At 57.4% G+C, this 26,367-nt stretch overlaps 11 protein-coding genes across 11 annotated transcripts; 7 read left to right on the top strand and 4 right to left on the bottom strand.

Moving 5' to 3' along the window:
• Positions 1–398: 398 nt before the first annotated feature.
• C8Q71DRAFT_815836 (Alpha/Beta hydrolase protein) lies at positions 399–2,764 on the top strand. The gene is made up of 7 exons (XM_047926109.1): positions 399–886; positions 936–1,065; positions 1,114–1,811; positions 1,862–2,157; positions 2,210–2,385; positions 2,435–2,471; positions 2,522–2,764. Exons 1-7 carry the CDS (start codon positions 649–651, stop codon positions 2,609–2,611), a joined length of 1,665 nt encoding a protein of 554 aa, XP_047774849.1. The 5' UTR covers positions 399–648; the 3' UTR covers positions 2,612–2,764.
• A 235-nt stretch (positions 2,765–2,999) lies between these two features.
• Positions 3,000–4,385, bottom strand: C8Q71DRAFT_726638 (uncharacterized protein; the record flags this gene model as incomplete). The annotated part of the gene is made up of 7 exons (XM_047921787.1): positions 3,000–3,111; positions 3,141–3,264; positions 3,290–3,447; positions 3,498–3,607; positions 3,647–3,873; positions 4,004–4,129; positions 4,169–4,385. 7 exons carry the CDS (start codon positions 4,383–4,385, stop codon positions 3,000–3,002), a joined length of 1,074 nt encoding a protein of 357 aa, XP_047774848.1.
• An 804-nt stretch (positions 4,386–5,189) lies between these two features.
• C8Q71DRAFT_686205 (uncharacterized protein) lies at positions 5,190–5,666 on the top strand (the record flags this gene model as incomplete). Its single annotated transcript, XM_047919806.1, has 1 exon — positions 5,190–5,666. A coding segment is annotated over one exon (477 nt), but the record flags the coding sequence as incomplete, so codon positions are not given.
• A 1,968-nt stretch (positions 5,667–7,634) lies between these two features.
• Positions 7,635–10,317, top strand: C8Q71DRAFT_283014 (UDP-glucose dehydrogenase). Its single transcript, XM_047917518.1, has 7 exons — positions 7,635–7,803; positions 7,858–7,875; positions 7,929–8,208; positions 9,026–9,692; positions 9,749–9,935; positions 9,993–10,189; positions 10,241–10,317. The coding sequence occupies exons 1-7, from the start codon at positions 7,770–7,772 to the stop codon at positions 10,271–10,273; spliced, it is 1,416 nt and encodes a 471-aa protein (XP_047774846.1). The 5' UTR covers positions 7,635–7,769; the 3' UTR covers positions 10,274–10,317.
• Positions 10,318–10,501: 184 nt separating this feature from the next.
• Positions 10,502–11,366, top strand: C8Q71DRAFT_283023 (uncharacterized protein). Its single transcript, XM_047917519.1, has 3 exons — positions 10,502–10,640; positions 10,692–10,819; positions 10,875–11,366. The coding sequence occupies exons 1-3, from the start codon at positions 10,590–10,592 to the stop codon at positions 11,317–11,319; spliced, it is 624 nt and encodes a 207-aa protein (XP_047774845.1). The 5' UTR covers positions 10,502–10,589; the 3' UTR covers positions 11,320–11,366.
• A 421-nt stretch (positions 11,367–11,787) lies between these two features.
• C8Q71DRAFT_780107 (serine palmitoyltransferase 2) lies at positions 11,788–14,855 on the top strand. The gene is made up of 3 exons (XM_047924832.1): positions 11,788–12,392; positions 13,059–13,742; positions 13,791–14,855. Exons 1-3 carry the CDS (start codon positions 11,874–11,876, stop codon positions 14,589–14,591), a joined length of 2,004 nt encoding a protein of 667 aa, XP_047774844.1. The 5' UTR covers positions 11,788–11,873; the 3' UTR covers positions 14,592–14,855.
• Positions 14,856–15,219: 364 nt separating this feature from the next.
• Positions 15,220–18,092, bottom strand: C8Q71DRAFT_780102 (zinc finger dihydrouridine synthase). The gene is made up of 12 exons (XM_047924831.1): positions 17,972–18,092; positions 17,647–17,916; positions 16,990–17,594; positions 16,894–16,925; positions 16,793–16,844; positions 16,516–16,743; positions 16,292–16,458; positions 16,133–16,235; positions 15,887–16,080; positions 15,807–15,826; positions 15,601–15,758; positions 15,220–15,537 (listed from the first exon to the last, which is right to left on the bottom strand). The coding sequence occupies exons 1-12, from the start codon at positions 18,010–18,012 to the stop codon at positions 15,401–15,403; spliced, it is 2,007 nt and encodes a 668-aa protein (XP_047774843.1). The 5' UTR covers positions 18,013–18,092; the 3' UTR covers positions 15,220–15,400.
• Positions 18,093–18,350: 258 nt separating this feature from the next.
• On the top strand, positions 18,351–19,942 carry C8Q71DRAFT_780100 (Alpha/beta hydrolase fold-1). Its single transcript, XM_047924830.1, has 7 exons — positions 18,351–18,841; positions 18,890–19,013; positions 19,073–19,298; positions 19,351–19,437; positions 19,495–19,607; positions 19,663–19,750; positions 19,800–19,942. The coding sequence occupies exons 1-7, from the start codon at positions 18,529–18,531 to the stop codon at positions 19,890–19,892; spliced, it is 1,044 nt and encodes a 347-aa protein (XP_047774842.1). The 5' UTR covers positions 18,351–18,528; the 3' UTR covers positions 19,893–19,942.
• Positions 19,943–21,352, bottom strand: C8Q71DRAFT_780096 (enoyl-CoA hydratase). Its single transcript, XM_047924829.1, has 7 exons — positions 21,243–21,352; positions 20,891–21,179; positions 20,794–20,829; positions 20,644–20,735; positions 20,471–20,587; positions 20,129–20,414; positions 19,943–20,075 (listed from the first exon to the last, which is right to left on the bottom strand). Exons 2-7 carry the CDS (start codon positions 21,165–21,167, stop codon positions 20,026–20,028), a joined length of 858 nt encoding a protein of 285 aa, XP_047774841.1. The 5' UTR covers positions 21,168–21,179; positions 21,243–21,352; the 3' UTR covers positions 19,943–20,025.
• A 97-nt stretch (positions 21,353–21,449) lies between these two features.
• C8Q71DRAFT_282790 (uncharacterized protein) lies at positions 21,450–22,491 on the bottom strand. The gene is made up of 2 exons (XM_047917517.1): positions 21,563–22,491; positions 21,450–21,502 (listed from the first exon to the last, which is right to left on the bottom strand). Exon 1 carries the CDS (start codon positions 22,338–22,340, stop codon positions 21,732–21,734), a length of 609 nt encoding a protein of 202 aa, XP_047774840.1. The 5' UTR covers positions 22,341–22,491; the 3' UTR covers positions 21,450–21,502; positions 21,563–21,731.
• A 524-nt stretch (positions 22,492–23,015) lies between these two features.
• On the top strand, positions 23,016–25,391 carry C8Q71DRAFT_910448 (family S53 protease-like protein; the record flags this gene model as incomplete). Its single annotated transcript, XM_047929092.1, has 8 exons — positions 23,016–23,300; positions 23,341–23,606; positions 23,661–24,000; positions 24,051–24,161; positions 24,212–24,411; positions 24,464–24,601; positions 24,655–25,099; positions 25,163–25,391. The coding sequence occupies 8 exons, from the start codon at positions 23,016–23,018 to the stop codon at positions 25,217–25,219; spliced, it is 1,842 nt and encodes a 613-aa protein (XP_047774839.1). The 3' UTR covers positions 25,220–25,391.
• Between the last annotated feature and the right edge of the window lie 976 nt (positions 25,392–26,367).

Raw genomic sequence — 26,367 nt, 5'->3', positions numbered from 1 at the left:
CGCTTGCATCGATAGGATATCCCAGGCCGCCGCCGCTCCTGCAAGCGTGCCCTTCACCAGTTTCACGACTGTGCATGTCTGTTCAGACTATGTTCGTGGGTTACCCCTTCCGCGCCATCAGAATCTCAAGGTCTGCAAGATTGTCAAACATCCAGGACTGTTTCGAAGGATGGCGACGTCGAGGAACACTGAGCCCGATTGGGTGTCACAATACTTCGCGCTACAGCCATGGCACGCACAGTGCACACCATCAATGAGTGTTTTCCATTACCCAGTATCGGTAGACCTAGCGAACCATGAGCTTTCACTCTAATTGTATCATGACTGCCGCATATACTCGTATGCCATGTATTCGACCGACCGGCGACCGACAAATTTGATGCTTGCAGACCTCAAACTGTGAGCGCGCAGGTTATTTATTCATTCTCACGACCTCGGGATATCGTCGAGCCAGCACGGCTTCACGACATGACATTGACAAGTACAGGGCGCACAGCGAAACGTAGCACCGCGCGCGGTACAGAACCTACAGAATAGGAGACCTCAGGTGCGGCGCCTAGTCACACCGCGGGAACGTGACCAGGAGGGTAATGGCGACGCGTTGCCCAACGCGCATGCGTTGCGCACACTCCCTCCGCGACCACTACCATGAGGTCGCTGTATCTTTCTCTCCTGCTCGCTGCAGCTGTGCACGGTATACCAGCAGAGCAAGTTGTCATTGGGGACGTTCTGGTCGATGACTTCTCGCAAGTAACGAACAAGATTCACGACGTCGTCGCAGGTGTGAAGCACGTCGCACACAATGCTGTCAAGCACTCGAAGGAGACGGTCACTCAGTGGCTGGATGCTTTCGGAAGGACGATGATTCTGCAGAATGGGATCACCTGTGAGTCTAGGGTCTTTGTGATTCGACCCCTTGACTTACAGGGGTGTAGACGAGCTCGTCCAGAACCCAGCTTTCGATGAACACCAGCTGCGCGTGACGGAGCCTGACTTATGCGATCCGAAGGTAAAGCAGTACTCAGGGTATCTCGACATTGCGGAGGATAAGCACCTGTTCTTCTGGTGAGTCACTTGGGCACCCTCGGGTCGGCACCCCTAACATGCGGCCAGGTTCTTCGAGGCTCGCAATGACCCCGACAACGCGCCTCTCCTTCTCTGGCTCAACGGCGGCCCTGGCTGCTCCTCATCCACTGGTTTGCTCTTTGAGCTCGGTCCCTGCGCCGTGGCCGAGGACGGGGCGAACGTCACGTACAATGAACACTCGTGGAACGCGAACGCGAACGTCATCTTCTTGGACCAGCCCGTCGACGTCGGCTTCTCGTATGCCGATGAGGGCACGTCTGTAAACACAAGCCCCGTCGCCGGCAAGGACGTGCACGCTTTCCTGGAGCTCTTCCTCGGACGCTTCTCCAAGTACGCTGACGCGCCTTTCCACATCGCTGCGGAGAGCTACGGCGGAACGTACGCTCCGAACATTGCGTCCGTTATCCACACGGAGAACAAGGCTCTCGCTGCCGCGCGTTCCCTCGATGTCGCTGCGCCTGGGCTACTGCACATCAACCTTGCGTCGGTGATACTCGGCAATGGCCTCACAGACCCCTACATTCAGCATGCGAGTGTGCCGGACTGGGCGTGCGAGGGCCCGTACCCTGTGTACGACGATCCCAATGGCCCGGAGTGCCAGGCCCTGCGCTCGAAGGTACCGACGTGCCAGCGGCTTGTGAAGAGCTGCTACGACTTCAACTCGCGTCTCACGTGCGTGCCGGCGATCCTCTACTGCAACAGCCAGATCATGGGCCCTCTTGTTCGTGAGTTGCCGTCCTATTCGTGTATATTTGATAGTGCTGACGACACACAGAACTCGGCTTGAACCCGTACGACGTGCGTAAGAAGTGCGATCGCGAGAAGGACGGTGACCTGTGCTACAAGCAGATGTCCTGGATCGAGACGTGGATGAACCAGCCCGCGGTGAAGCGCACGCTCGGCGTTGACTCGTCGCGTAACTTCGAGAGCTGCAACATGCAGGTCAACCAGGCGTTCGCTATGCAGGGCGACGGTGCGCACAACAGCGCCCTGCTCCTTCCTCCCCTCGTCGAGGACGGTATCCGGCTGCTTGTATACGCCGGCAACGCGGACATGATGTGCAACTTTATCGTGCGTCCACTCTCGTCATGGCGATACGGAGTGTATTGATCATTGCGTGCAGGGTAACGAACGCTGGGTTGAGCAACTCGACACGCGCTTCCAGAAGGAGTTTGTGGCGAAGAAGGCTGCACCTTGGGTGACCACCGAGACAGGCGTGCTCGCGGGCACGGTCCGCAGCGCAGGTGGCAATGACGAGACTGCAGGCAACATCACCTTCGTCACCGTTCACGAGGCTGGGTATGTCGTTCGTTTCTCGTGTGTGACGTGACTCTCATTCTGCACGCAGCCACATGGTTCCGTACGACCAGCCCGAGGCAGGCTTGGTGAGTGGATTCGTGCTACATTGTATACGATGTTCTGATGGGTATTGTAGGACCTCGTGACAAGGTGGCTGTTCGACATCCCGCTGACGCTCAATGCGAGCGAGGCGGCGACTCGCGTTCCGTTCGTAGGACGGGCGTAGGAGCACCACGTCAGGTCGTGTGCATATCCGTATGTCTCAGGCTGTTCACTACATCGCTTTGGATTGTAAAGTATAGAATCATCCTCAATGTTGTCTTCACACTCCTGTCTCGGAGTCAATGACTGGGTGCAACTAGATTCCTGGTCCTCTGTTAACAAACACCGTCACAGATTATGTGGGCTCGAGCGGATGCTAACGAATGGTACGTACGGTGCTTATGGCGTCAACTAACCACTCGTCTCCCAGAAGACATCAGCAAATCTTGAGGCGCACGTCGAGGGCAACAATACCGAGTTAATACTCCGATTATCTTCATACCTGAAGAACATACGCTCAGAATGCAACAAAGCGTTCTCTCAATATAGGAGCCAGATCAAGGTGGAGGATGTCAACGTTGTCGCGAGCCACTCCCGCCAATGCCATTTCGCTTCCAAGTCCATGGTGTTCGCCTTGGGGTGAGGAAAGCGGTCCCAACAGTGATCCACACTTCCTGCGTGACTCTACGTGATGGGGAAGAACTTGAACTTACGAACGAACATCTCGGGTCAGCCGCAGTGCACCATGTTCGATCGTACACGCCGTGACATCCCGGACAGCGCGGCTGACACAATTTGGGTTGAGGCTGGCCGAGCTCTTCCTCGTTGTCAGCCTGACTCGTCAACCGTATAAATAACGCACCCAGAAGCCTCCAATCGACATCCTTCCTCTCTTCCTCTCCCACATCTGTTGCGGCGACGGTGTCTTGTCTTTGTAAGTCTTTCCGTCTCTCCCTGAGCCCACAAGCTGACCTTACTCTTTGCACAAAGTGCGTGGGCAGCGGCTGACGATCGCATCGCCTAGTGAAATACCGTTGTGACGGGGCGTCGCCGACTTCAAGTTCGCTCACCGCGCAAGCTCGACCCCCCGCCAGCCCAAGGCCACCCGGCTGGCCATCGCCTGCCGGCGCTGTCCCACCGCGTTCCATCCGCGAGGGGGCGTCGGTAGACGATTGTCAGTCTGGAGGAACCCTCGCAGGGCCATCGCCTAGCGAAGTACCGTTGTGACGGGGCGTCGGCACTGCGAGAGTTGCGCGCTCTTGTTGGCTCTCGCGTTAGTGTAGACCTTTGTAGTTGCCTGTAGGTAGAGTAGTTCTCTGGGGCGGGCGGTCGTCCCGACGGAGTGGGGACTGAACCGTCCGGGCGCGCATCTCACCGTGATCCCAGAGTCTAGTACCTCCTTCGCCCACCGGCGGGGAGGGAAGCTAAGACGCGCCGAAGGCTGTGCTATGTAGAGGTTCATGGGCCTTGTTGTGATGTTATTCTAGTCAGTGCCAGTGCCCAGGCCACTGGCACTTAGAGGCTGGTCTATGCCGTACGTGTGGCGCGCGCATCTGTGGTGACTCGTGAGGCTAACTATCTGCTCTGAGTTCCTCAGGTTGAGCGGTCCTCGCTACGATCGTTGCCGATTCAGGTCCAGGATGCGACAACAATTTGACTGAAACACCCATCCGTAGTCGCCCGCTGGACGGGTACGAGAACACTACGACAGCCCGAAGTGCTCAAGCAATGGATTGATGACATGCCGCTGACAAGCCTGAAGGCATTGGACGGATGGTGAGAAATATAGCTGCCCTCACAGGCCCGTCTCGCCACCTCTGGAGAAGTGTTGACGTGCGCATCCCCTGTACGTCCACTCCGTTCATCTCCATCCATTCGTCTTCGTCAATCGGTCCGTGCCCCTTGCTTCCCAGCAGATCGAAGTCCAGGATTCTCGAAGCCCAGTAGCATCCAGTCATGAAGGATCGATTCCTCGAGTGCGAGACTGAAAAGCGGGCTTCGCTACATTCTAGACATCATCTGTCACTGCCCTCTTCGAAGGCTTTGTATCGATCACCGTCTCCGATTGCACTTGCAATGCGCATCCTTGCAGTTGTCACGATTTGCTCAGGTTCGACCATACGCTCACGCACTTGTCAATTGCAGCTTGCGTCCTCGCCATAACGACAGCGCGACGACGAGTCTTGAAGCTTGGACGGGCTGCAGATCGATGGGTGGAAGCACCAGTCCTGCCTCATGCTAGAGCTGTGTGCTTCGCCGCATGCACGCAGTCAGACGCGAAGCATGTCACTGACACGGGCGGAGGCAAGACGGGTTCGAATTCCCACACACGTGTATCGAGACGCCTTCGTTTATCTACGCAAGTCTGCGCTCGCTCGCGGTTGCGTCCCTTCCCTCATTCCCCGCCTCGCACGAACGCTCGAACAGACTCTCTGCCCTCATCAGGATGCCCAAGATGCCTATCGAACAGTCGGCGGCGGATGATGTGGTGTCCTCGCGGGTCGGTCTTCTACCTAAAGCTGTCACCGTGACGGTGCAAGATACTGATGGTTCGAGCCGGACAGAAATTGGCCGCGAAAACGCGGCGGCGTGTCCGCAAGGCACCGCGGTCCTTGTTCAAGGTGAGCTTGTCTTCGACAGCCGTTGTGGTTTCAACTGACTACCGCTTACTTCATGATGAAAGAGATCTGAGGCGATGTACAGCTTGATGTCCATTCCATTGATATGGGCTTACTGACTCTGATTGCTATAGCAGTGTTGCCATGCCAGCCCTACCTCAAGAGCTTGTGGACTACATCATTGATTATCTCTGGGATGAGCCTTTGCTGCTTGCTAAGTGTTGCCTAGTCTGCCGTGCCTGGTACTCTGCTGCAAAATACCACCTACCTAGAGAGGTGGTTGTACAGAACACTGCATCTCTGGGGGCATTTGTGCACATGCTGGTGTCTAAGGAAAATAGGAGATACTGCCGGATCGTGCAAACACTGGATGTCTATGAGAGCTCTGAGAGGCCTTTTGTGCATACCCTCCCCTTGCGTGTTAGAGGGTATTTTATGCCCAGGCTGCAAAATCTGAGACTGCATGGGATTACCTGGAAGGCTGTCCAGCCCCATGTGCTGTTTTTCAGGTTCCTGTCATACTTTAGATCTGTCCTGGACCTTTCCCTCACAAAGTGTCATCTGAAGAGGGCTGAGCTACTCCAGAGGATAATCAATGCATTACCTCAGCTCAAAAGGCTCAGCTTGTCAGGTGTTGTCTTGGGAGAGCCACATGTAGCACCCTTGCTGCATACACCTGAATCCTCTATGAGCTCAAGCCTAAAACATATTGAAGTAGTGTGCTCAGTGGAAGACAATGAAAATGAGAGCATCACTGAGCCCTATGGCCCAGAGCATTATCAAGGCATACTGGACACATGCTTGTTATGCCCAAGTCTTGTGAAACTGGAGATAGACTTGGGATGCTTCTCATCATATCACATGTTGAGGAAGTTTTTGCATGCTTGTCATCCTTCATTGGAGCTACATCTCACTGGGAACCCTACTTGGAGCCATGCATCTACTGTAGATACAGCAGAGGTTCTGCCCATGCTCTTGTCTACAGGAAAGACTCAGTTTGCCCAAGTCAGACTATATGAGAGCTTGTGTCCATGCATACCACAGCTGTTGGGTTTGGCAAGCCAAAATCACCAGTTCCATAATTTGTACATTAGTTTCCAAGGGAGCCCAGTGGAAGAGCTTCAGCAACAGCTCTTCAAAGCACTGCAGACATCTGGCCCTCCACATACATATCTAGCTTGGCAGATCTTGGAACATACAGGTCAGTCTCTTCACATGTGAATTATTAACTTGGTCTTATGAAGTTTCTAGATTATCTCTTCCCTGAGATATATGCCAATATTGCCTTCAACACACTCTTTGCTATATATGTGGGGGTCCCACTGAGACAAGATAGCATCCAGCAGGCTCTCATGACATTAATAGCCTATATTCCAAGATCATGGGTGCAGAAGCTGCACATAACCGTCAGCCTACAAAATCCCTCAGTTTCTCATGACAGCCTGATTACAACGGAGGAATACTATGCATCTGTCAATGCTCTCCGTACCATATTTCGACAACATCCTCTCTATGCCGGGTCTAGGCCTGTGCACATTAAATTTGTTTACTCATAGGAAACTAGAAACCCCTCCTAAGGTGGAGTCCAGGCTGCTAGTTATGCCCTTGTCAAATCCTTTGTAGCCCCACTCTTCAGACCATGGGTCAAGGAGGGCATCCTGACACTTGGGCTACCCGATGACTCCAAAAGTGTACCAAGTGCACACTCAGTGTAGAACCTCCATTCCTATTTTGTATGTAGCACAACACTAGTCATTTGAATATACAGAGACATGAATGATAGAAATGGTTGGAGATAACCCATTTGTACGGAAAAGTAGAGATAGGAATGAGGAAGGAGGACCGTGCCGAGGGAAGTCCTCGAGCATGAGCAGGTTGCCTGAACACAGTGTCGACTGTTGGACGCGGCAAATGCAACGGTCTACCAAGATGAAACGAGCGCGGAGTCAGGTAGATCGCGTGCATCGACTCAGAGTGGTCTCTTCATCGCCTTAAGATTTAGGACTAAGCGGTACCCCGCTACGCTCATACAGCGCGCATATAGCTAGCACACGTTGAGTATATGCGCGTGTAAATTGTCGAAGGCTCATACGACGGCATAGATATAGCTGCTCTTGGAGCGGCCGCACGTAGTTTCCTGCTGTTCACTGGGTCATCCACGAATAATTGTGTAGAAGTGATGTATATAATGAAACAGAGTACAGTGACTCACGGTAGTCATGCACGGCATTACACAGCCGTCCTGAGCCCCTCATGTCGCGGAGAGACCTTGGGCCCTACAGCCCAGGAAGTACGCATCTACTCACCGTATGATTACGTCTCGCGCCTCCGCTGCAAGATGTACCCCAGAATACGCGCATCATGACGAAAGAACCGCGGAAATTGCGGTCCCGAGGAGTCGCGTCACAGACGGGGGACGACGGAAGCAAACGACAGGGGTGATACCGCCGCGGAAGCGAGTCGGACGCAGACAGATGGGTTGGCGACTGCCCATTGGGGCACTGCCGTGGCGGCTGTGATGAGGACGATGGAGGAGGAGGAGAGGAGGAGGGCGAGCGAGACGCGCTTGAGGCGCGTCTGCCCGAGCCGGCGCGCACGCGGCCGCGGCGACTTCATACCTGCGCGGAAGTTGCGTCTGGCTTGTCAAGTTGCCGCCACCTCCTCTTACATACTTAAAGTTAATACTGCCCGCTGCCTGTCCCTCGTTCTCTCCACCACACCACCATGGCCTCCGTCAAAGTCACCAAAGTCTGCTGCAGTACGTACACCGCGTTGTGCTCGCAGATGCCCATTCGCTGACCACGCGGGCCAGTCGGTGCCGGATATGTCGGTACGCGGAAGCATTTACGTGTGAGCCCGAACGCTTCTCACCAGTCTCCGCAGGTGGCCCAACGTGCGCCGTCATCGCGCTCAAATGCCCCCACATCCAAGTCACCATCGTCGACCTCAACCAGGCGCGTGTAGACGCGTGGAACAGCCCCGACTTCGACCTCCCGATCTACGAGCCCGGCCTCGTCGACGTCGTCAAACAGGCGCGCGGACGTAACCTCTTCTTTTCGACCGACGTCGACAAGGGCATCCAGGAGGCGGACCTCATCTTCGTCAGTGTCAACACGCCGACGAAGAAGAGTGGGGTCGGAGCTGGGTTTGCGGCAGACCTGAAGTACGTGCATCTCTCTGGCATTCCCAACGTACTACCCCCATACACTCTGCGTTCATTGCGGCACTGCTATGAAGCCCTTAGGGGGTTGGGAAGCGCATATATGCGCCCATGCGCTGCTCTGGTGGGTGCCCCGGGGGAGCTCCCCTTCGCCGCGGGGTACGTATCGCACGGGCGTTGATGTGCTCTCCATCCCCGAAACGACGCGTCTGCAAAACGCGACTCGTGCGATGGTGGTGTTACTTCGCGCTGGCGGGCTACGGCCAACCGCGGAGCCACCGAATGGTTGCGGCATCACCATCGGCACTCTCGCTGTCGCGCGCAGAGGTCTAGCCTGCCGCCCGGCAGTATCGTTAAGCGCATTCCTAGGCCTGGAGCCCCTGGGTATTCTCCCCAGCTGACCGTCTTAGAGATCACAACGTCCCACTGTCGAAGCTAGAGTGACTGCCGTTCCATTCATGATGTCGATCTCTCATCCTATGACATACTCTATGTGGCAGCGCGTGTGTGGCCGGACGGCTCTGGGTCTCCGCGCCATTCTTTGACATACGATTTCGCCGTTTGTAGGGAGGTAAACGCGGTCTAGCCAAATTGCGACGCTGTTTCTGCTCGACGTGCTGTCGAATAGACGGCTGCGCCTGTTTGCGCGAGTACGGTGATCGGATCCGTTCTGTGGTATGACCATACCCAGCCTCAGCTAAATGTTGTCCTTGCGTCGACGAGGCTTCTGCATCTATCACACATGACAGTTGCCCCGCTGGGGTGTCTTTTACGAGCATTGTTGTTACTTCGAAGTGCATACTGACGCGCATATACTCAGCTATGTCGAACTCGCCACACGCCGAATTGCTGCCGTCGCACACTCTTCCAAGATCGTCGTCGAGAAGTCGACCGTGCCCTGCCGGACCGCCGAGTCAATGCGCACCATCCTCGAAGCCAACTCACGCCCTGGTTGCCGCTTCGACATCCTCTCCAACCCCGAGTTCCTCGCGGAGGGCACAGCGATCGCCGACCTTTTCAGCCCGGACCGCGTGCTCATCGGCTCGCTCCAGTCGCCCGAGGGCAAGGCCGCGTGCGAGTCGCTCGCGGAGGTCTACGCGAACTGGGTGCCGAAGGAGCGCATCCTCACCGTCGGCCTGTGGTCCTCGGAGCTCTCGAAACTCGCCGCGAACGCGATGCTCGCGCAGCGCATCTCGTCCATCAACGCGCTCTCCGCGATCTGCGAGGCGACGGGCGCGAACATCGACGAGGTCGCGCATGCGATCGGGTTCGACTCGCGCATCGGCCCAAAGTTCCTCCGCGCGTCCGTCGGGTTCGGCGGGTCGTGCTTCCAGAAGGATATCTTGAACTTGGTGTACTTGAGCGAGAGCTTGCACCTCCCGCAGGTTGCGGCGTACTGGCGCCAGGTCGTCGAGATGAACGAGTATCAGAAGCATCGCTTCTCGAAGACCGTCGTCGACACGCTGTTCAACACGATCACCGGCAAGGTATGGCATGGTCGGTATGTTGTGTTTGCGCCGATGCTGAGTGTGTATGCCCGTAGCATATTGCCGTCCTCGGCTTCGCGTTCAAGGCGGACACTGGCGACACGCGTGAATCGCCTGCCATCACGCTCGTTCGCGACTTTCTCTCCGAGCGTGCCTACGTGACCATATACGATCCGAAGGTCGACGATGTCCAGATCTGGCTCGACCTCGCCGAGGCGTGCCCGAACGTCCCTCTTGAGAACAGTATGTACCTGCTCACTGTGGTCCTTCGATACTGACAGATGTCAATTTGTCTTGTAGTTAAGAAGCAGGTAACGATCGCCCGCTCCTCGCTTGAGGCGTGCAAGAACAAGGAGGCGGTCGTCATCGCCACCGAGTGGAAGGAGTTCCGCGAGATCGACTGGCAGACGGTTTACGAACATATGAACAAGCCCGCGTTCGTGTTCGACGGGCGTATGATCGTCGACGCTGACGTTCTCAAGAAAATTGGCTTCAAGGTACGTCTGCCCCGTCTGCACCTTTGTGCTTTGCTCACGTATGATGTGCAGGTCAAGGTTATCGGTCGTGGTGATAGACTGTAATAGACGTCGACAACTATTTATTGTCCATGTGGCGTTAGAGACTGGCTGGGATACGGGATACCAATAGCCTATAGCACGGATTGTAAATCACGGAAAGAGGGGACCAATGCATATGTTGTAAAACTTCGCTGCGGTGCTTCGACGACCAATCGACGACCAGAACGAGTGTACACTGTATGTCAGTCTGTAAACTGCACATTTAACCTGTAAACGCTGGTTGCGTCTGTCATGTGACTGTCCAACCATCGCTCCTAAACCTGATTCGAATTCGCTCATTCTTACCGCCTTCACCTAGCCCTGAGCACACACGTTCTATATGTCCGTAGCAAGCACTAGCACGGCAAGTGATGTCTGGGAACAGTCTCTGGTAAGCCTTTGTCCAAGCAGGTACGTTGAATGACTAGAAACCTAATACCAGCCAGATGCATCCTCTCTCGCGCACCGCGTGAAAGCCAAGGCTCCCGTGGCGGTTGTTCGTGACTCTTGGGACGACGACGATGACGAAGACAAGGAGGAGGAGGACCCGCAGGCACTATGGGAGAACGCGTGAGTCTACCTGTGTGTGCTATCGTCCGCATCGCATGGCTGAATAGCATCGCAGTAACAAGAAGGCTCCCATGCCCGAGTTAGTCATGGTTGGGTCCGGCACGAGCACGGTCCTGCCACCGCCGCCCGCTGCATTTCAGCCTACGCTGAAGATCCTGAAGCGACCGACCGCCGGAGCGTCGTCGTCGGCTCCAGCTGCTCAGTCGGCCGTCGACGCACAGAAGTCGTACGCAGAGAGGGAGGCGCAGTACCAAGCCGCGCGCCAGCGTATATTCAGCGACAGCCCGCGCCAGGGCGGGGCAGATGGACTATCGATTGATGCAGAGCGGGGTGCTACTGTCAAGTCGCGTTCGCCACCGCCTGCGGACACGACCAGCGTGAAGGTCCTCCGCGCTCCTCGAGGACCGCCTATGGATCCCTCCGCCTCCTCAACGACAAATGCCAAACCGTCGCGAGGGTTTGCGGGCAAACGCGGGGGACGTGGAGCACCACGAGGATGATTGAGACTGGTGCTAACTCTTTCTCGTGTTCGATTTCTTACCCGTTATTACGCAGCATGGGCGGTCAGGGGACTGTCCATCATCGATATGCTGTCAGGTTTGCTCCTTTTGTGGTGGTTGCTGTGTGTGTGGCGTACGTGTACTGCTGTTCGGATCATCGTTGTGTCTCGTAGCTTTTCCGCTTTTGCTCTGGTCGTGAATTCTATCTATCTTGCAGATCAAGCGGGCCCCCATCAACGGAGCTGTGCGCTGACTTGGTGTGTCAGCAGCGTCTCCGTGATGGCAGCATATGGGCAGAGAATGTTGAGAGAATAGGGGTCGCAATTTTGCGACAATAGTATTCTATAGCATTGAGGAATTGAAGCACCGCCACAATGCTATCAGAATGCTATCAACGGGGAATTGATGGAGGTAGAAGGCTATCGTGGGTAAAATAAGCCTGCAGCGCTGGACGGTTGCGGTCGTCGGGCGCGTTCATCTTACCCAGGCACGACCACCATCTCCGAGCCTCGCCGTCAAAAACGAGTGCTCGTTGTCCAGCGCGGTTCACGACCATGCCATCACGACCCTCCCCGATGGCACTCCAGAGCTCGTCGCCGCAACCGTCGATCTTCAGGAAAAAGTCGACCCCCGCCATGTCCTCCGCGGCCTCGTACCTCTCCGCCGTATCAGAGGCCGACGCACGCGCACGAGCACACGGGGGCACGCCCAGCTCGACCCCCGCCCTCTCCTTGTCCAGCTCGGTCACGACGAGCAGCTCCGACACGGTCCTCGACGACCCCGACGCCGAGTTCGACGATGCGCTGTCGTACCCGCGCAACCCGCCGACGAGCGAGCAGGTCTTCACAACCGTCCACTCCGAGTTTGGACACTGCGCCAACGAGCAGTATCGTTTCATGAGCCAGCACAAGCCGGGCACGCCCTACCGCAGCTACCCCGAGCAGGACCCGCCCCACTACATCCTCCTCACCACCTACCTCAGCTACCTCCTTGTCATCTGCCTCGGGCACTTGCGCGACTTTGTTGGCAAGCGTTTCAGGCGGTCCGCCTATAGGCATCTTTTGGCACACGATGTGAGTACTACTCTGCTCTGATCGCCGTTCTATTTCTATTTTTCCCGACTATGACTTCTGGTGGGAAGTTGCCCATGGGGAAGAGTCCCGTACAGCGCAAGGAGATGGTCATGTGGGCTATCGACGAGTGGGCAATGTTCGTTGTCGCGACAATCGCGCAATTCCAACCCACACCCTCGGTAGCCTCGGTCTGGAGTATCCCAGTCCTGGATTGCGCATCTGTGACAGCCTGGGCCGTCCTACTCGTGTCCGCGCGTTGCCGTTGCCTGCGTTGGCCAACGACGAAGATTGTCTATGCGCCTCGCTAGCCCGCAGGGGCCGTTCAGCAGTATTCGTGGGCCATTTAGGAGGGCCGCGGCTTCGAGCGGAGACTGCGGGGTACGTGGAATCCTGAATTACACCGGGTCCGCTTCTATTCCGTGATCGATATGCGGCTGGATTTAGCCCCGAGTCGAGAGCTGCATTCCCTTGCCTAATTGTGAAGGCCCTGTGGGGAGAAGTGCAGGGTTTCCCATCCAGGGAAGATCCACGAGTTGCGCGAAGAAACTGGGTCAAGGCAACCGCGCTCAATTCCGTCCGTCTAACTAGTGCGTTCACGAACGTCTCGACTTACTAGCCTATGAACGTTGTGCAAGTATCACGCATACTGATTTCAATGTTACACAGGGATATGCAGCACTTAACTCCGACTTCGACTCGTTCTATACCCGGCGGCTCAAGACTCGCATTGACGACTGCTTCTCGCACCCTGTCACCGGCGTGCCTGGGCGCACAATTCTCCTGCTCGACCGCTACTCTCCGGACTACAATGTCACGATGCATCCGACCGGTACACGCACGCGTGGGCTGAACATTTCGTCCTACAACTATCTCGGTTTCGCCCAGGCCCGTGGCGGGTGCGCTGACGCGGTGGAGGCTTGTATCAACCGGTATGGCGTCTCGTCGTGCGGAACGCGTCTGGAGGGTGGATCGCTGGACCTGCACGAGCAAGCGGAAGCGCTTGTCGCAAAGTTTGTTGGACAGGAAGACTCGATGATCTGCAGTATGGGCTTTGCCACCAACTCGACGGTCATTCCCGCTCTCGTCAGCAAGGGCAGCCTGGTCATCTCCGACGAGTTCAACCACGCGTCGATCCGCTTCGGTGTGCGCGTGAGCGGCGCGAACGTGCGGACGTTCAAGCACAACAACATGAAGTCGCTCGAGAACTTGCTGCGCGAGGTCATCAGTCAGGGCCAGCCGAAGACGCACCGACCGTGGAAGAAGATCCTTGTGATCGTCGAGGGCCTGTTCTCGATGGAGGGCACGCTTGCGAACCTGCCAGTGATCATGGAGCTCAAGAAGAAGTACAAGGTGTGTGTGGATGTGTGGTCCGTGCACACATGCTGACCGCCGCTGCAGTTCTACCTCTTCGTCGACGAGGCACACTCCATCGGCGCACTCGGCCCGCACGGACGAGGCGTCGCGGACTACTTTGGGATCAACCCGCGGAACATCGACATTCTCATGGGCACGTTCACGAAGTCGTTCGGTGCAGCTGGTGGATACATCTCGGGCTCGAAGGCGCTCATCGACGGGCTGCGTCTACGCGCGCACACGGGGACGTACACGGAGGCGATGACACCACCGGTCCTCATGCAGGTTGTCGCGTCGATGGCGAGCATCATGGGCATCTCGCCCGCGCCGAGTTCGAATACTGCAGTGCAGGAGGTCGCGGAGCTGGAGCGGCACCCGGGTACCGCCCCGATGTCGCTGCTGCCGTCGTGGATGCCGCTCTCGCCGGCGATGGTGGACGGCTCCGACGGGCAGATGCGGCTGCGGCGGATCGCGTTCAACTCGCGGTACCTCAACCGGGGCCTGCGCAGGCTCGGGTTCATCACGTATGGCTGTGCGGACTCGCCGGTGATCCCGCTGCTGCTGTTCAACCCGGGCAAGATGGCGGTGTTCAGCCGGATGATGCGCACGCGCGCAGTGCCGATCGTCGTCGTGGTGGTGGCGTACCCGGCGACGCCGCTGGTGACGTCGCGTGTGCGGTTCTGCGTGAGCGCGGCGCACACGAAGGAGGACATGGACATGGTGCTCACCGCGTGCGACGAGATTGGCGACTTGCTCGACCTCAAGCAGGGCCAGGGCGAGCGCTGGCCGCTCCAGGAGATCATAGACAGGGCGGTTGAGCTCGTGAACATGCCGGAGGACTCATAGATGGGAAGTAATGTACGAAACGCTAATGCTTGCTTTGTGGGCTGTAGTAACCAGTCTGACCTCTACTGTTCGTGTAATTACCGACCACAGCCTACGCTGGGTATTTATGTGTATATTTGATTCCTCCTGACATGGCTACTCACTGGGAAGGCTGTCGAAGTGCAAGGTGTAGTGACGCATCCCTCCTTGTCCATTCACACTGCACTACTGCGATTGAGCCTCGTATGTTCTCTCCATTATTGGAATGAAGTTGTTCAAGAGCGACTCGCAGGTATCCTGGATGAGAACCGTCAATAGCTGCAACCCTCGAACAAATGTCGGCGACTTCGCTGGTAGATGGTTCGCTACTCCACAGTCATGGACGTACAGAGGCGTCAGCTTCGACTTCCGTCTTTCCCGTACATCCTCGAGTGGTGATCTTTTTCTTTTTCGCGAAGCGACTCAGAAACGTCCATACAAGCCGAAGTACGAACTGATTGTTGGCGTCGATGCGCGGTTGCATCGCCGTATGGACGGAAAGCCATCGATACCATCCTTGGCACTCGCGAGGTGCGTATTAGATGGGGTCGTGTATTACACGCTCAGAGACTCAGTAGTACTAACTCACTGACATGAGAACTTCATTTCATCTGCATATGAAAAGGTCTAATTTGCCATGCTCAATGGCATACATTGGCTACTACAGAGATCTGTTACAAACAACATGCAACCATGTGCACTGATACAAGCAAGCTATAACTGTTCTCAAATCACAAGCCCATGTCCTTACGACTTACTGTACTGGTAGACAGCAACATCCGAATGGGCGTTCAGCCCTGGCTCTCCTCGCTTCCGTATGCGTTGCTCTTGTGCTTCGGCGTGAATGTCCACGTTTCAGGGGCTGGCCCAAGGAACATCTCAGAGATCTTGACCCAGTCCCTACTGTCGGGGCTCGCCAAAAGTGTCTCTGTACAACACGGAGCCCACCGTCAGCTCCGTATACATGAACGAACCGATTGAGAGCATATACCTAGGTCATCGCGCCCACGAAACGCTGGCGCGCGGTCGTTGAGGCGTCCCGGGAGGGTCTCAAGCAGGCCGATGGGGATGTAGCGGTATTGGAAGGAGAGCGCCTCGCAGAGGTATCGGCGCGTGGTGTTCACCCCCGCTGTGTCCGTTCCGAAATGACTACGATCCTGTCAACATCTGTATAACAAACAAGTAATGAAAACTCACTTCAACCCGTACTCCGCGTACTGCAATGCCGCATACAAGTCAGTGACGAGAGACACATGAGATGGCGAGATGATACTGACCTTTCGGACGAGGTCGAGTCGTTCTCGCGAGCTGATGTCCCACTCCCTCCTCTCCTTGATCTCGGTGAAAATCCACGGCTTGATGAGCGCGCCGCGCCCGATCATGATACCGTCGACGCCGGTGCCATCCATCTTCTCCCAGTAGTCTTGCGAGGAGAAGCAGTCGCCGCCGCCGAAGATCGGTACTGGCGCGACTATAAGCCAGAATGGGATCAGGCTGTCATACACGAGAACGAGATTACGCACGGCCCTCATCTTGTTCCCTGGCGCGGACGGCGTCGACGCACTGCTTGATGTAGTCCCAGTCGGCGAGCTTGGTGTAGCGCTGCTGCCGTGTCCGCCCGTGTAGCTACCAGCGGCCATGAGTCAGTGGCTGCTTTGCGCTTCACGCAAGGGTATGAATACCGTGATCGCGGATACGCCAAATTCAGGAGCCAAGCGCGGCATGAGCTTGTGCGCCGTATTACGCCCGTCCTTCACTCCCGTACGGAGCTTGACCGTAACGGGGATGTCTCCAAGTGCCTTGTTCATCCCCATGATAATCTTCCCCAGCTTTCCAGCAGCGTCAAGCACTACAATCTATAAGTCAGCCATTTCCGACTACGAGTACCCGGCGGAAGACGACGTACAAGCGGAGCCACTGCCAGTCTTATACACGAGGTCGATCGGGCAGCCGCAGTTGATGTCGACGAAGTCGAGGTTGCCCGCACACTCGCGGCCGATGATCTCCGCGGCGGGGACGAGCAGCGCCGGTTTGCTGCCTGCAATCTGCATTCCGAAGGTGGACTCGGACGGGTGCCGCCGGACGAGCGACCACTCCTCCTTCGAGCCTTGTAGGAACGACATCGCGAGGCCCACTGGAGACAGTGTCAACGGAGGTCAGTGGGTTGGGTACAGTGCACGTACTCTCGCCGCAGGTAATATCCACACCGTAGTCAACGCACAGTCTGCGGAAAGGCTTGTTTGGTGTAAATCATTGATCGCAGAGTCGAGCGCGTGAAGCTTACCAGGTTCCCAACGGTGGTGAGAGGCGCGAGATCTGCGGGCGGGCCGGGGGCGTCCGTCCGTGATCAGGACGGACGGTCTGACGCATCGGCACTCACATGTTTTCCCTTTCCAATGTAATCGTTTCTTCTCGCTGAACCGAAGAGGCACATCTGGCGTGTCTTTTTGAGACTGATCTTCTGTGTCGGTGGTAGCTGGCGCGGGTGCATCCGGGGTTTGTACGTCGATGGAGGAGGCGGGTGCGGCATCCTGGGCAACCAAAGGTTCAGAGGCAACTTTGGACTCCTCTCCTGCGGCTTGCAGCTCTTTGAGATACGCGCCAGAGATGGGTTGTGGGTACTTCTTGGTCCTGATCATTTTGAGGGTCGGGCCGTCGATGAAATTGAGCTCCTGCTCGGAGCCCGCTGCTCGTGCCTTTTTCTCTTCGTCTGAAACAAGGTCGACGGCGCCGCCCTCGACTGGACGAACGTGTCCGCCAAGGAAACGACATTTGAGACCATGTTTGCATTCGCCCGTACGTTCGAAGACGGGGCACTTTGTGGATAAGTCTATGGAGGTGTTACTACTCTCGGACATCTCGACATCAGGCGACAAGCGGCCGCGGACGTATGGCGGGGCATCGAGTAGGTCTTCTGATGCAGGGAAATGGATGTCCTTCGGCTTTACGTTGAGATAGGCCGACACATCATGCGTGAAGCGACACCTGTGCATACCGTCGAACCGTAGACATGCATAGAGGAAACGGGCACACTCACTCAGAGCCAAACTCGCAATCCTTTCCAGTAGCGACCTTCCAGCACAGCTCGACCTCGTCCTGAACGCGCGCAAAACGTCGGCCCTTGTTCGCGCCGCGATTTTTCTTACGCTCTTCCTTGGACAGTTTCTTGCGCTGGGCCCCCGAGAGCGCCGTACCGCGGTCTGAGTCTTGCGTGGGTTCTCCGTCCTTGCGACCGTTTACATGGCTCGTACTGCCTTCCGCTGCATCATCATCGGGGATGGCCCGCGTCGCAGCGGAGACAAGAAATCTGGCGAAGGCGAGTAAGATCAGCCTGCCGCGTTGAGTGGATTGTATGTACGGACTCAGCCTTGATTGGGGCGGTTCCAGGAGGTAGATTAGCCATCTTGGTTCGTGATTCTGCTGCAGTCACAAGCCTGCGAAGATGTGAACGAACGTCGAGGCCAGGTCGAGGCTCGGGACGGGGTTTGGGCGGGATGACCAGTGAGATTTGCGCGAGATGCAATCTCCGCCACCAGATTTCATCGGGCCTTCCTCATCGGTACTACGTGCGGCACACATTTATTCGATTTCAAGTAAACCAAGTCAGTACTGGGCTTCGACTAGGATCCCAGCCTACTCTGCTAGGTGTGTACTAGCTCGTATCGACGGAGATTTGTACATAATAGCATTCTGGCTATCGCTTTCAATGATCCTCGGGCACCGGACATCCCACCGAGGCTGTCTTACAACGCACAATCAGCAGATCCACGCTCGTCCACCGCAATACCTCCATGCTGCCCTCATGACATGATGTCGGGAATGTTTCGCTGAGAATCACATTCGTGGTCGCTCTGGTTCTATCTTGTGAACCACCAACCACCTGCTTTCGAGCTGTAGTACTTACTACCACTCGTCGAGCATGCCACCTCTCAGCTCGCAGGAATACGTCTGCGACCCGCGCCCCGACTACCCGCTGCTCATCGCCGCGAAGCGCTATACAGTACCGGGATATACAAGCGAGGATTCGGACGCCCTCACACTGGTCCTGACGCACGGAACAGGGTACCACAAGGAGCAGTGGGAGCCTACCCTCGAGCACCTGTTTGAAAACATCGCTCGGGCGGGGGACGCCAGTTCAGTCAAGATACGCGACGTCTGGGCGATCGACTGCCCGAATCATGGCGACTCGGCCATCCTGAATGAGCGCACGCTCCTGTGGGGATACGACAACTGTGAGTCTCCGTAGTTCTCAATGTTTCGCGTTCGTAACGGGGCGCCAGTCAATTGGGAGGAGTACGCGCGCGCGGTACACATCTTCCTCAGTGGCCTCGGACGCGGAGTGGACGTCGACTTTAGCAAGTGCAGACTCGTCGGAATCGGTCATTCGATGGGCTGCGTAGCTCTGTGCGTGTGGCACTCTGTTGTTACACACAATCTCAAACTGACACTGTGCTGTGCCCCAGGATCTCCTCGACCGCATTCTCGCCTAAAGTCAGCTTCGACTCGTTCATCTTCGCAGAACCGATGTGCTTCCCCAAGGACTCGATGCTGCCAAGCTTCTCGACATACCTCACCACCGGCGCCGAGAAGCGCCGCGATATCTTCGCGTCGCGCGGGGAGGCCCTCGCCTGGCTGCAGTCGCGCGCCGGCTTTAAGGTCTGGGACCCCCGCGTGCTCCGCGCCTTCGTGGTACGTGTCTCGTCTCTGCCTCTCCGAGCGACGCCGCTCACATGCATGGCAGAACCACGGCCTGCGAGAGTTGCCGACCGCGGAGTACCCGGACAAGACCTCGGGCGTGACCTTGAAGTGCACGAGAGCTCAGGAAGCGGTAAGACAGTCCTTCGCAGCCCTCCGCTAGACTGCAAACTCACCTCGCGCCGTGGAGGCGTGCTATCGCGACCACTACAACACCGGGCGTGTCCGCGCGTACAACTACCTCCCGACGCTCTGCGCATCCCGGCCCGTGCACGTTCTCTACGGCGCCATCGATGACTACATGTATGTCTGGGTCCTATTGCCTCACCCGTACCGCCGCGCTGACTTTTTAACGCAGCCCAGGCCAGGTCAAGGACAGGCTGCTCGCAGAGGGCATGCACAATAGGCAGGCATCGGCGAGACGTGTGCCTGGCTCGGGCCATCTCGTACGTCGCACCTGCACCTCTTTTCAACAGTGCACTAACGTCCCCGCAGATCGTGCAGACGCAGCCCCGGGCTCTCGCAGATGCGATCTGGGCGGTCTTGGCCAGGGAACCGGTTCCGGCATGGGAGAAGACGAAGTTGTAGACGCACTAAGCATTTCGGACCAGTCTCGATGCATGTTGTATACTCAGCCACAAGCTGTATACTTCCGTTTGATAGCAGTTGATGTTGTACAAGATATAATACATGTATTTCTCCACGCTCCCGACTCCCGTACTCACGAATGAGTCCAAGTGGGCTTGCGCTTCTCCGCGAACGCGGCCATACCTGCCCAAGCCGTGAGCCACAGCACACGCACACACACCACGCGGGACACGCACCCTCCTTCTGGTCGTGCGTCGCGAACAGGCCGTGGAAGATGCGGCGCTCGTAGCGGAGGCCCTCCGCGAGGGTCGTCTCGTACGCGACGTTCACCGCCTCCTTGCCCGCCTGCACGGCGACCGCGCTCTTGGACGCGATCGTCGCCGCGACCGCGATGGCGTCCTCGAGGACGTTCTCGGACACGCGCGAGACGAGGCCCCAGTCCGCCGCCTCCGCCGCGGTGAAGTTGCGCCCCGTGAGGGTGAGCTCCATCGTGCGCGACTTGCCGATCGCGCGGGCGAGGCGCTGTGCGGCGGGTGTGTCGGCGCGGCCTTCGAGGGGAAGACGATGGGGGTACGCACCTGAGTGCCGCCCCCGCCGGGGACGACGCCGATGTTAATTTCGGGCTGGCCGAAGACGGCGGTCGGCGAGGCGAGGATGATGTCGCACATCATCGCGAGCTCGCAGCCGCCCCCGAGCTGCAGAGGGGCTGGTGAGGGCGCGCACAGAGCTGCAAGTGGAAGCACATGCGCACCGCGTAGCCGCTGACCGCCGCGATGATGGGCTTGCGGATCTGCGTGATGAGCGACCAGCTCTCGAGGAACTTGTTCTTGAAGACGTCAGAGTCTGCGGTTGGCATTTCGGAGTGAGCGGTGGCCCGCATAGGCGAGAACGGGCGACGTACATTCCTTGTCCTTCATCTCCTTAATGTCCGCGCCCGCTACCCGTCGTTCGCACTCAATCAGCCTCGCGCAGCACCACCAGAACAATGCACAACGCACCGGCGAACGCACGCTCGCTCCCCGTCAGGACCAACGCGCGCACGGCGTCGTCCCTGTCGAACGCAGCCACGGCGTCGTTGAGCTCCGTAAAGACCGGCGTCGAGAGCGCGTTGAGGGCCTTGGGCCGGTTGAGCGTGATCAGGGCGACGCCCTCCGCAGGGCGCGAGGTGAGGATGTGCTCGTAGGTCGTGTTCGCGGACGACATTGCGCGGAGGCGGAGAGAGGAGACGGGCGCCGGTGCGAGGCGGAGGCGGTAGGCCAGCAGGAGGCGGGACATGATGGTGCGCCGGTGAGCAGCGGCGGCCAGGCTCTTTTATATGGAGTTCGTTGTTGTGACCCACGACGTTCTCAGCTCTCAGCAGCCGGCTATGACATTGACCAGTCCGGCTGGGATTGCGCGTGATGTTGGAGGATGCGATGGCTGACTCAGTGCGCTGTTCCTCTGTCGGTGACAGTATTATACATGTATTGCTCGAGTGACATGCCCTTCTCGTCCACCCACCCGGTGACCCTCACTAGCACTGCCGTGACAGTGTTACTCGCGTCGAACTTGCGGTTCGCATATCGGCCGAGGTTCAAGTTGTCGAGCGATGTGCGAGCGGCGATGAACTCCTACCACGGCCACCAGGGCTCGCATCATGTACTTAGAGTATGCCGAACGACATCGCGCACACGCAGTCTCTTCGAAGGCGTACGCCTTAGTGCAGAGAATTGATGTGGTTGGTGAGCGCAGAGGTAAGTCAAACACCGATCCTCCGCTTCGACCGCTGTTGCTGGCCGTTCAAACGCTCTAGTTCAATGTCACCCGGGGGTGTCCTTTCCTCCGTTCGATACTTTGCTTTCACGGTAGCCTGCTTGCCCTTCCGATCGCAAGTTCATCAGCCGTCCTCATTGATCGCAAGTCAAGCGTACGCTCCACTCTTGCGCGCGCTGTGTGGGTATAAGTAAGGCGGGCCCGCGTCGCCCAGAGTCCCCGCACTCGAACTCCACCCTCTCGGACTTCCTCTTCCTCCTCCTCTGCGCGGACGAACAGCGAGGGAGCTGCCGCGACGAGCGTCGACGCGCGGATACTAGCTACATACTCACGCGATGTGGCAATTTCATTGCTTTGCGCAATGCGCGGGCCCAGCTCTGCCACCTCGCACAGTCGAACATCGTCCTGCCCGACGTGGGCGTGCGCCCTGCTGTGTCGCGCGTAAGCTTCGCATGCCTCACTCACCAAAAATCGGCCCCCTTTGGATGCGCGCGGCGCCAACGCAAGGACTGCGCGCCGAACACACGCAGCAGGAACCGGCTTGGGGAAGCCTTGGACCTGGAGGTGCCTTGGCGGTCGACAGCCGGCGGCCCAGCAGGCAACGGTCAGCGGCGCGTGGTGGGCTGTGGTGGGTCCTTTCTCTGAGTTGTTGCGTGGACCGCATTCTCGAATGGCGTGTGGGCATTTTGGGCTCATATCGCCGAAGAATGTGGACGTCGTCGAGCGTCGAGCGGCGAGCGTCGATTGTTGGGATACAGCGTGTGGTTACCGAATACGGGTGGCCGGGACATTGATCGACGCCACGCGGTGGCTGCGTCTGCCCATCCGCTGTCCGTCAACACGCCCGCCGCTTCATCTTGGCTGCCTCAGTCCACCATGATTGAATCCCAGTGTCCCGCACGTATCGACTGGCAAACGTTCCCTACGAACGAGGCCAGCGTCGGCCCCTCCTATCAACTGCGTCGCGTCGCCGCGAGGACTCGGAGATGCAGATTTGAATGAACGAGGTGGCAAATCAGATTGCCTGCCTCCGAGTCCGCGCACGGTGTGTCGGAGACCGATGCTTCGCCCAGCTTGCGCCCAGCCATCTGTCGTTTCCAGCAGAACACGATCGCTGGGCCGCCGCGTCGTTGCCGCCTAGCCGCCAGCCTGGCAACGCTCGTGCGCGCCATGGCAATCCCAGCATGACCGGTCCGTCCTTTTATCTCCCCGCCCGCCCCGCGTCCGAGCTTCACTCCCCACCTGCTCCTACATTCCTTTCCTCTCCCTTTCCTCTGCGCTGGCCGCTATACAACGCGCGTCCTCTCTTTCTCACCACGCAGAGCGTCCGGTCTCGTTCTTTCGCCTTCCAGTCCTCTCCGCTCGGCCAACATGGTTGCCGCTGGTCTCATCCTCGCTTCTCTCGCTGCGATCGCGCTAGGCAAGCCCGTCAAGCTCAATGGTGGCATGCGCGTGCTCGGCCGCAGGGACAGCCCGCCTGCGGGCTATTCGTGGACGAACGCGGCCGCGAACGAGACGATGCTCTCGCTCAAGTTCGCGCTTGCGCAGAGCGACCCGTCCGGCCTCGAGGACGCGCTCTACGACGTCAGCGACCCCACGAGCGCGAACTACGGAAATCATCTCACGAAGGAGGAGGCGAGCCGTTATTTTCTCGTCGTCACGCGCCACCGCTGAAGCTATTGTTCGTTCTTGACAGGCAGCGGCGTTCGTCGCGCCGTCCAACGAGACGGTCGCTGCCATCAACAAGTGGCTCGCGAACAACAACCTGACGGCCAACACTGTCACGCCCGCCGGCGACTGGATGGCCGTCAACATGTCCGTCGCGCAAGCCAACGACCTCTTCGACGCTAGCTTCTCCGTGTTCACCCACGAGACGACGGGGAACCAAGCCATCCGGACCATGGCCTACTCGGTTCCCGAGACACTCGTCAACCATCTCAAGGTCGTCTACCCGACCATCACGTACGTTTCTCCGTTCGATCGGCTGGTGTATGAACTGACGCGCTGTGTGGACAGGTTCCCGAGCAACAAGGCACTCATGCCGATCTTCAGCAAGCCAGAGCCGCTCTCGAAGCGCCACCACAAGAACAAGGGCACCGGCGGCGGCAACAGCGCGAAGAAGGGTAAGGGCAAGGGTACCGGCGGCGGCGCGTCCAACTCCACGGGCACTGGCGGTGGCGCGGCTAACACCACGGGCGCGGGCGGCGCTGCGGTCGCCGCGTCGTGCAACACGGTCGTCACCCCGACGTGCCTGCAGGACCTCTACGGCATCCCGGCGACGCCTGCGACGAACCAGAAGAACCAACTCGGCGTGAGTGGGTTCATCGAGCAGTTTGCGAACGAGGCCGACCTGCAGGTACGTTTTGGCCCAGTCATGCATTGGGGCGATGCTGATGGGTGGCGTAGCTGTTCATGGCGAACCTCCGCAAGGACGTCACGAGCAACACGACGTTCGCGCTGCAAACCCTCGACGGCGGCCAGAACTCGCAGACCGCCGCGCAGGCCGGCACGGAAGCCGTAAGTCGTGCTTCTGCTGTTCGCTTGAGTTGTACTGACCTGTTTGTTAGAACCTGGACATCCAGTACACCGTCGGTGTCGCGACGGACGTCCCGGTCACGTTCATCTCCGTCGGCGAGCAGAACAGCGACGGCGACCTCGGCGGGTTCCTCGACATCGTCAACTTCCTGCTCAACGAGGACGCCCCGCCGTCCGTGCTCACGACGAGCTACGGCAACAACGAGGAGGATATTCCCGTCGCCATGGCTGAGTGCGTCTCATAGCGCTAACGTTTGTATGTGCGCTCACTCGGCTTCGTTCAGAAATCTTTGCAACGCGTACGCACAGCTTGGTGCTCGCGGCGTGTCGATCCTCTTCGCGTCAGGCGATGGTGGTGTGGCCGGCTCGCAGGCGCAGCAGTGCAGCGATTTCGTGCCGACCTTCCCGTCTGGCTGTCCCTAGTAAGTGACGCGTTGTGTAGCTGGCCGATATCATGTTGAACCATTCATCATAGCCTGACCTCCGTCGGCGCGACGCAAGGCATCAGCCCCGAGACCGCCGCGGATTTCTCCTCCGGCGGCTTCTCCAACGTCTTCAGCATGCCCTCGTACCAGGCGAACGCGGTCGCAACGTACCTCAAGACGCTCGGCACCACGAACAAGGGCCTGTTCAACAGCTCGGGGCGCGCGTACCCCGACGTGTCCACGCAGGGCGTCCAGTTCGAGGTCGTCGTCGACGGTCAAGCGGGCGGCGTCGACGGCACGAGCTGCTCAAGCCCCGTCTTCGCTAGCGTCGTCTCGCTCCTCAACGACGAGCTCACGACCGCCGGCAAGAGCCCCCTCGGCTTCTTGAACATGTGGCTCTATGGGAACGCGACTACTGCGTTGAATGACGTTACGACGGGCTCGAACCCTGGCTGTAATACGCAGGGGTTCCCCGCGGTGACTGGTTGGGACCCGGTGAGTCGTGCTCGAGTTCGTTCTTGCGGTTGTGTCGTGGCTAACGGGGTGTTGGACGCGCAGGTCACCGGTCTGGGGACGCCGAACTTTGCCGCGCTCCGGACGGCTGCGGGCCTCTGAGCGCGTGCGCACAAACGTGTGTGATGTTGACTGGAACGCGAACCAGATCGTTTCTTCTCTTGCTCTGCTGGGATTGGGAGATCGCTGTCTTTTGTTGCTGCTGCTGTCTTGTAGTACTGCTGGCACGTCGTTGTATTGTTTTGCGAATGCGCATGTTTTGGTGGGAATGTGACTTTGTGTGAGACTCCGCTGCAACAATCTTGTGTTTGGCTATCATGTCGTTGTGAGTGGTTCGACTCTGGTATTGAGGTATTGTTAGTGACATAAGTGGCAGTGAGATGGTAATGGTAGGTTATGGTTTCAATGGTATTGTCCTATGCTTCAGAGATTTCAATTTCGAAATGACAGCTGTTCTTGTGGGAAAATGCTCATTGGTGAGGTGTGACAGATGTTGCCAAACATGAGACCAGCACCATATGCTACTAGTAAACCACTGAGATGTGAGAAAACACAATGAACAGGGTCCATCAGCATCTTCACAACAGATACTCAAGAGTGGGACTTTCACCAGTGCTCCTATGTGCCTTATGTATGTGGTAAGTTACTGCCATTCAATGACAAAGAGTAAGCTCATAATAGCCTTTTATTGGTAATGAGTGATGAGTATTGCTGAGATTAGCAGAGATGAGGATTGAGAATGAATCCCACATACAGAGAATGACTATTCAGTGCCTTAAATCCATTGGGCCTTTCAAGACTTCAACTCACACAATAGAAGTTCAATTTAGGACTAAACAACTGGCTTTTATATTCTTGTGTTTCAATCCCTCACCAACAAATCCTCGCATTCTGCTGTGACTGTTTGATGTCCAAAAAAGTGTAAGCCTGGCATCCGCACACTGGATAATCACTCAGAGGATGAAGGAATGGTGACAGTGTGTATGTGTGTGGAATGTGCATGTGTGGTAATTGTCCATATTGTAATAATGTATGTAGTAGCCGCAGGGAGGCAGTTACCCATTGCTGAGAGCTTTGAGAATAGAGGATGGAGTCTGAATATAGAGGATTAGTATTCAGAGCTTAATTCCAAAAGAATGGCCTCTTGGGAGTTGAAGCACACAACAGGTGTTGAATGGAAGTCTTCACAGCTAGCTTTAACTCAGGCTCCTTCCCATCCGCCAGGGGGGGGAGAGGGATATGTCAAGAGC

This window comes from Rhodofomes roseus (genome assembly GCF_022264815.1).
Source record: "Rhodofomes roseus strain CIRM-BRFM 1785 chromosome Unknown C8Q71scaffold_24, whole genome shotgun sequence".
Classification (NCBI taxonomy): domain Eukaryota; kingdom Fungi; phylum Basidiomycota; class Agaricomycetes; order Polyporales; family Fomitopsidaceae; genus Rhodofomes; species Rhodofomes roseus.
Note: the sequence above shows the minus strand (reverse complement) of the source record. Positions and strands in the feature narration are given on the sequence as shown.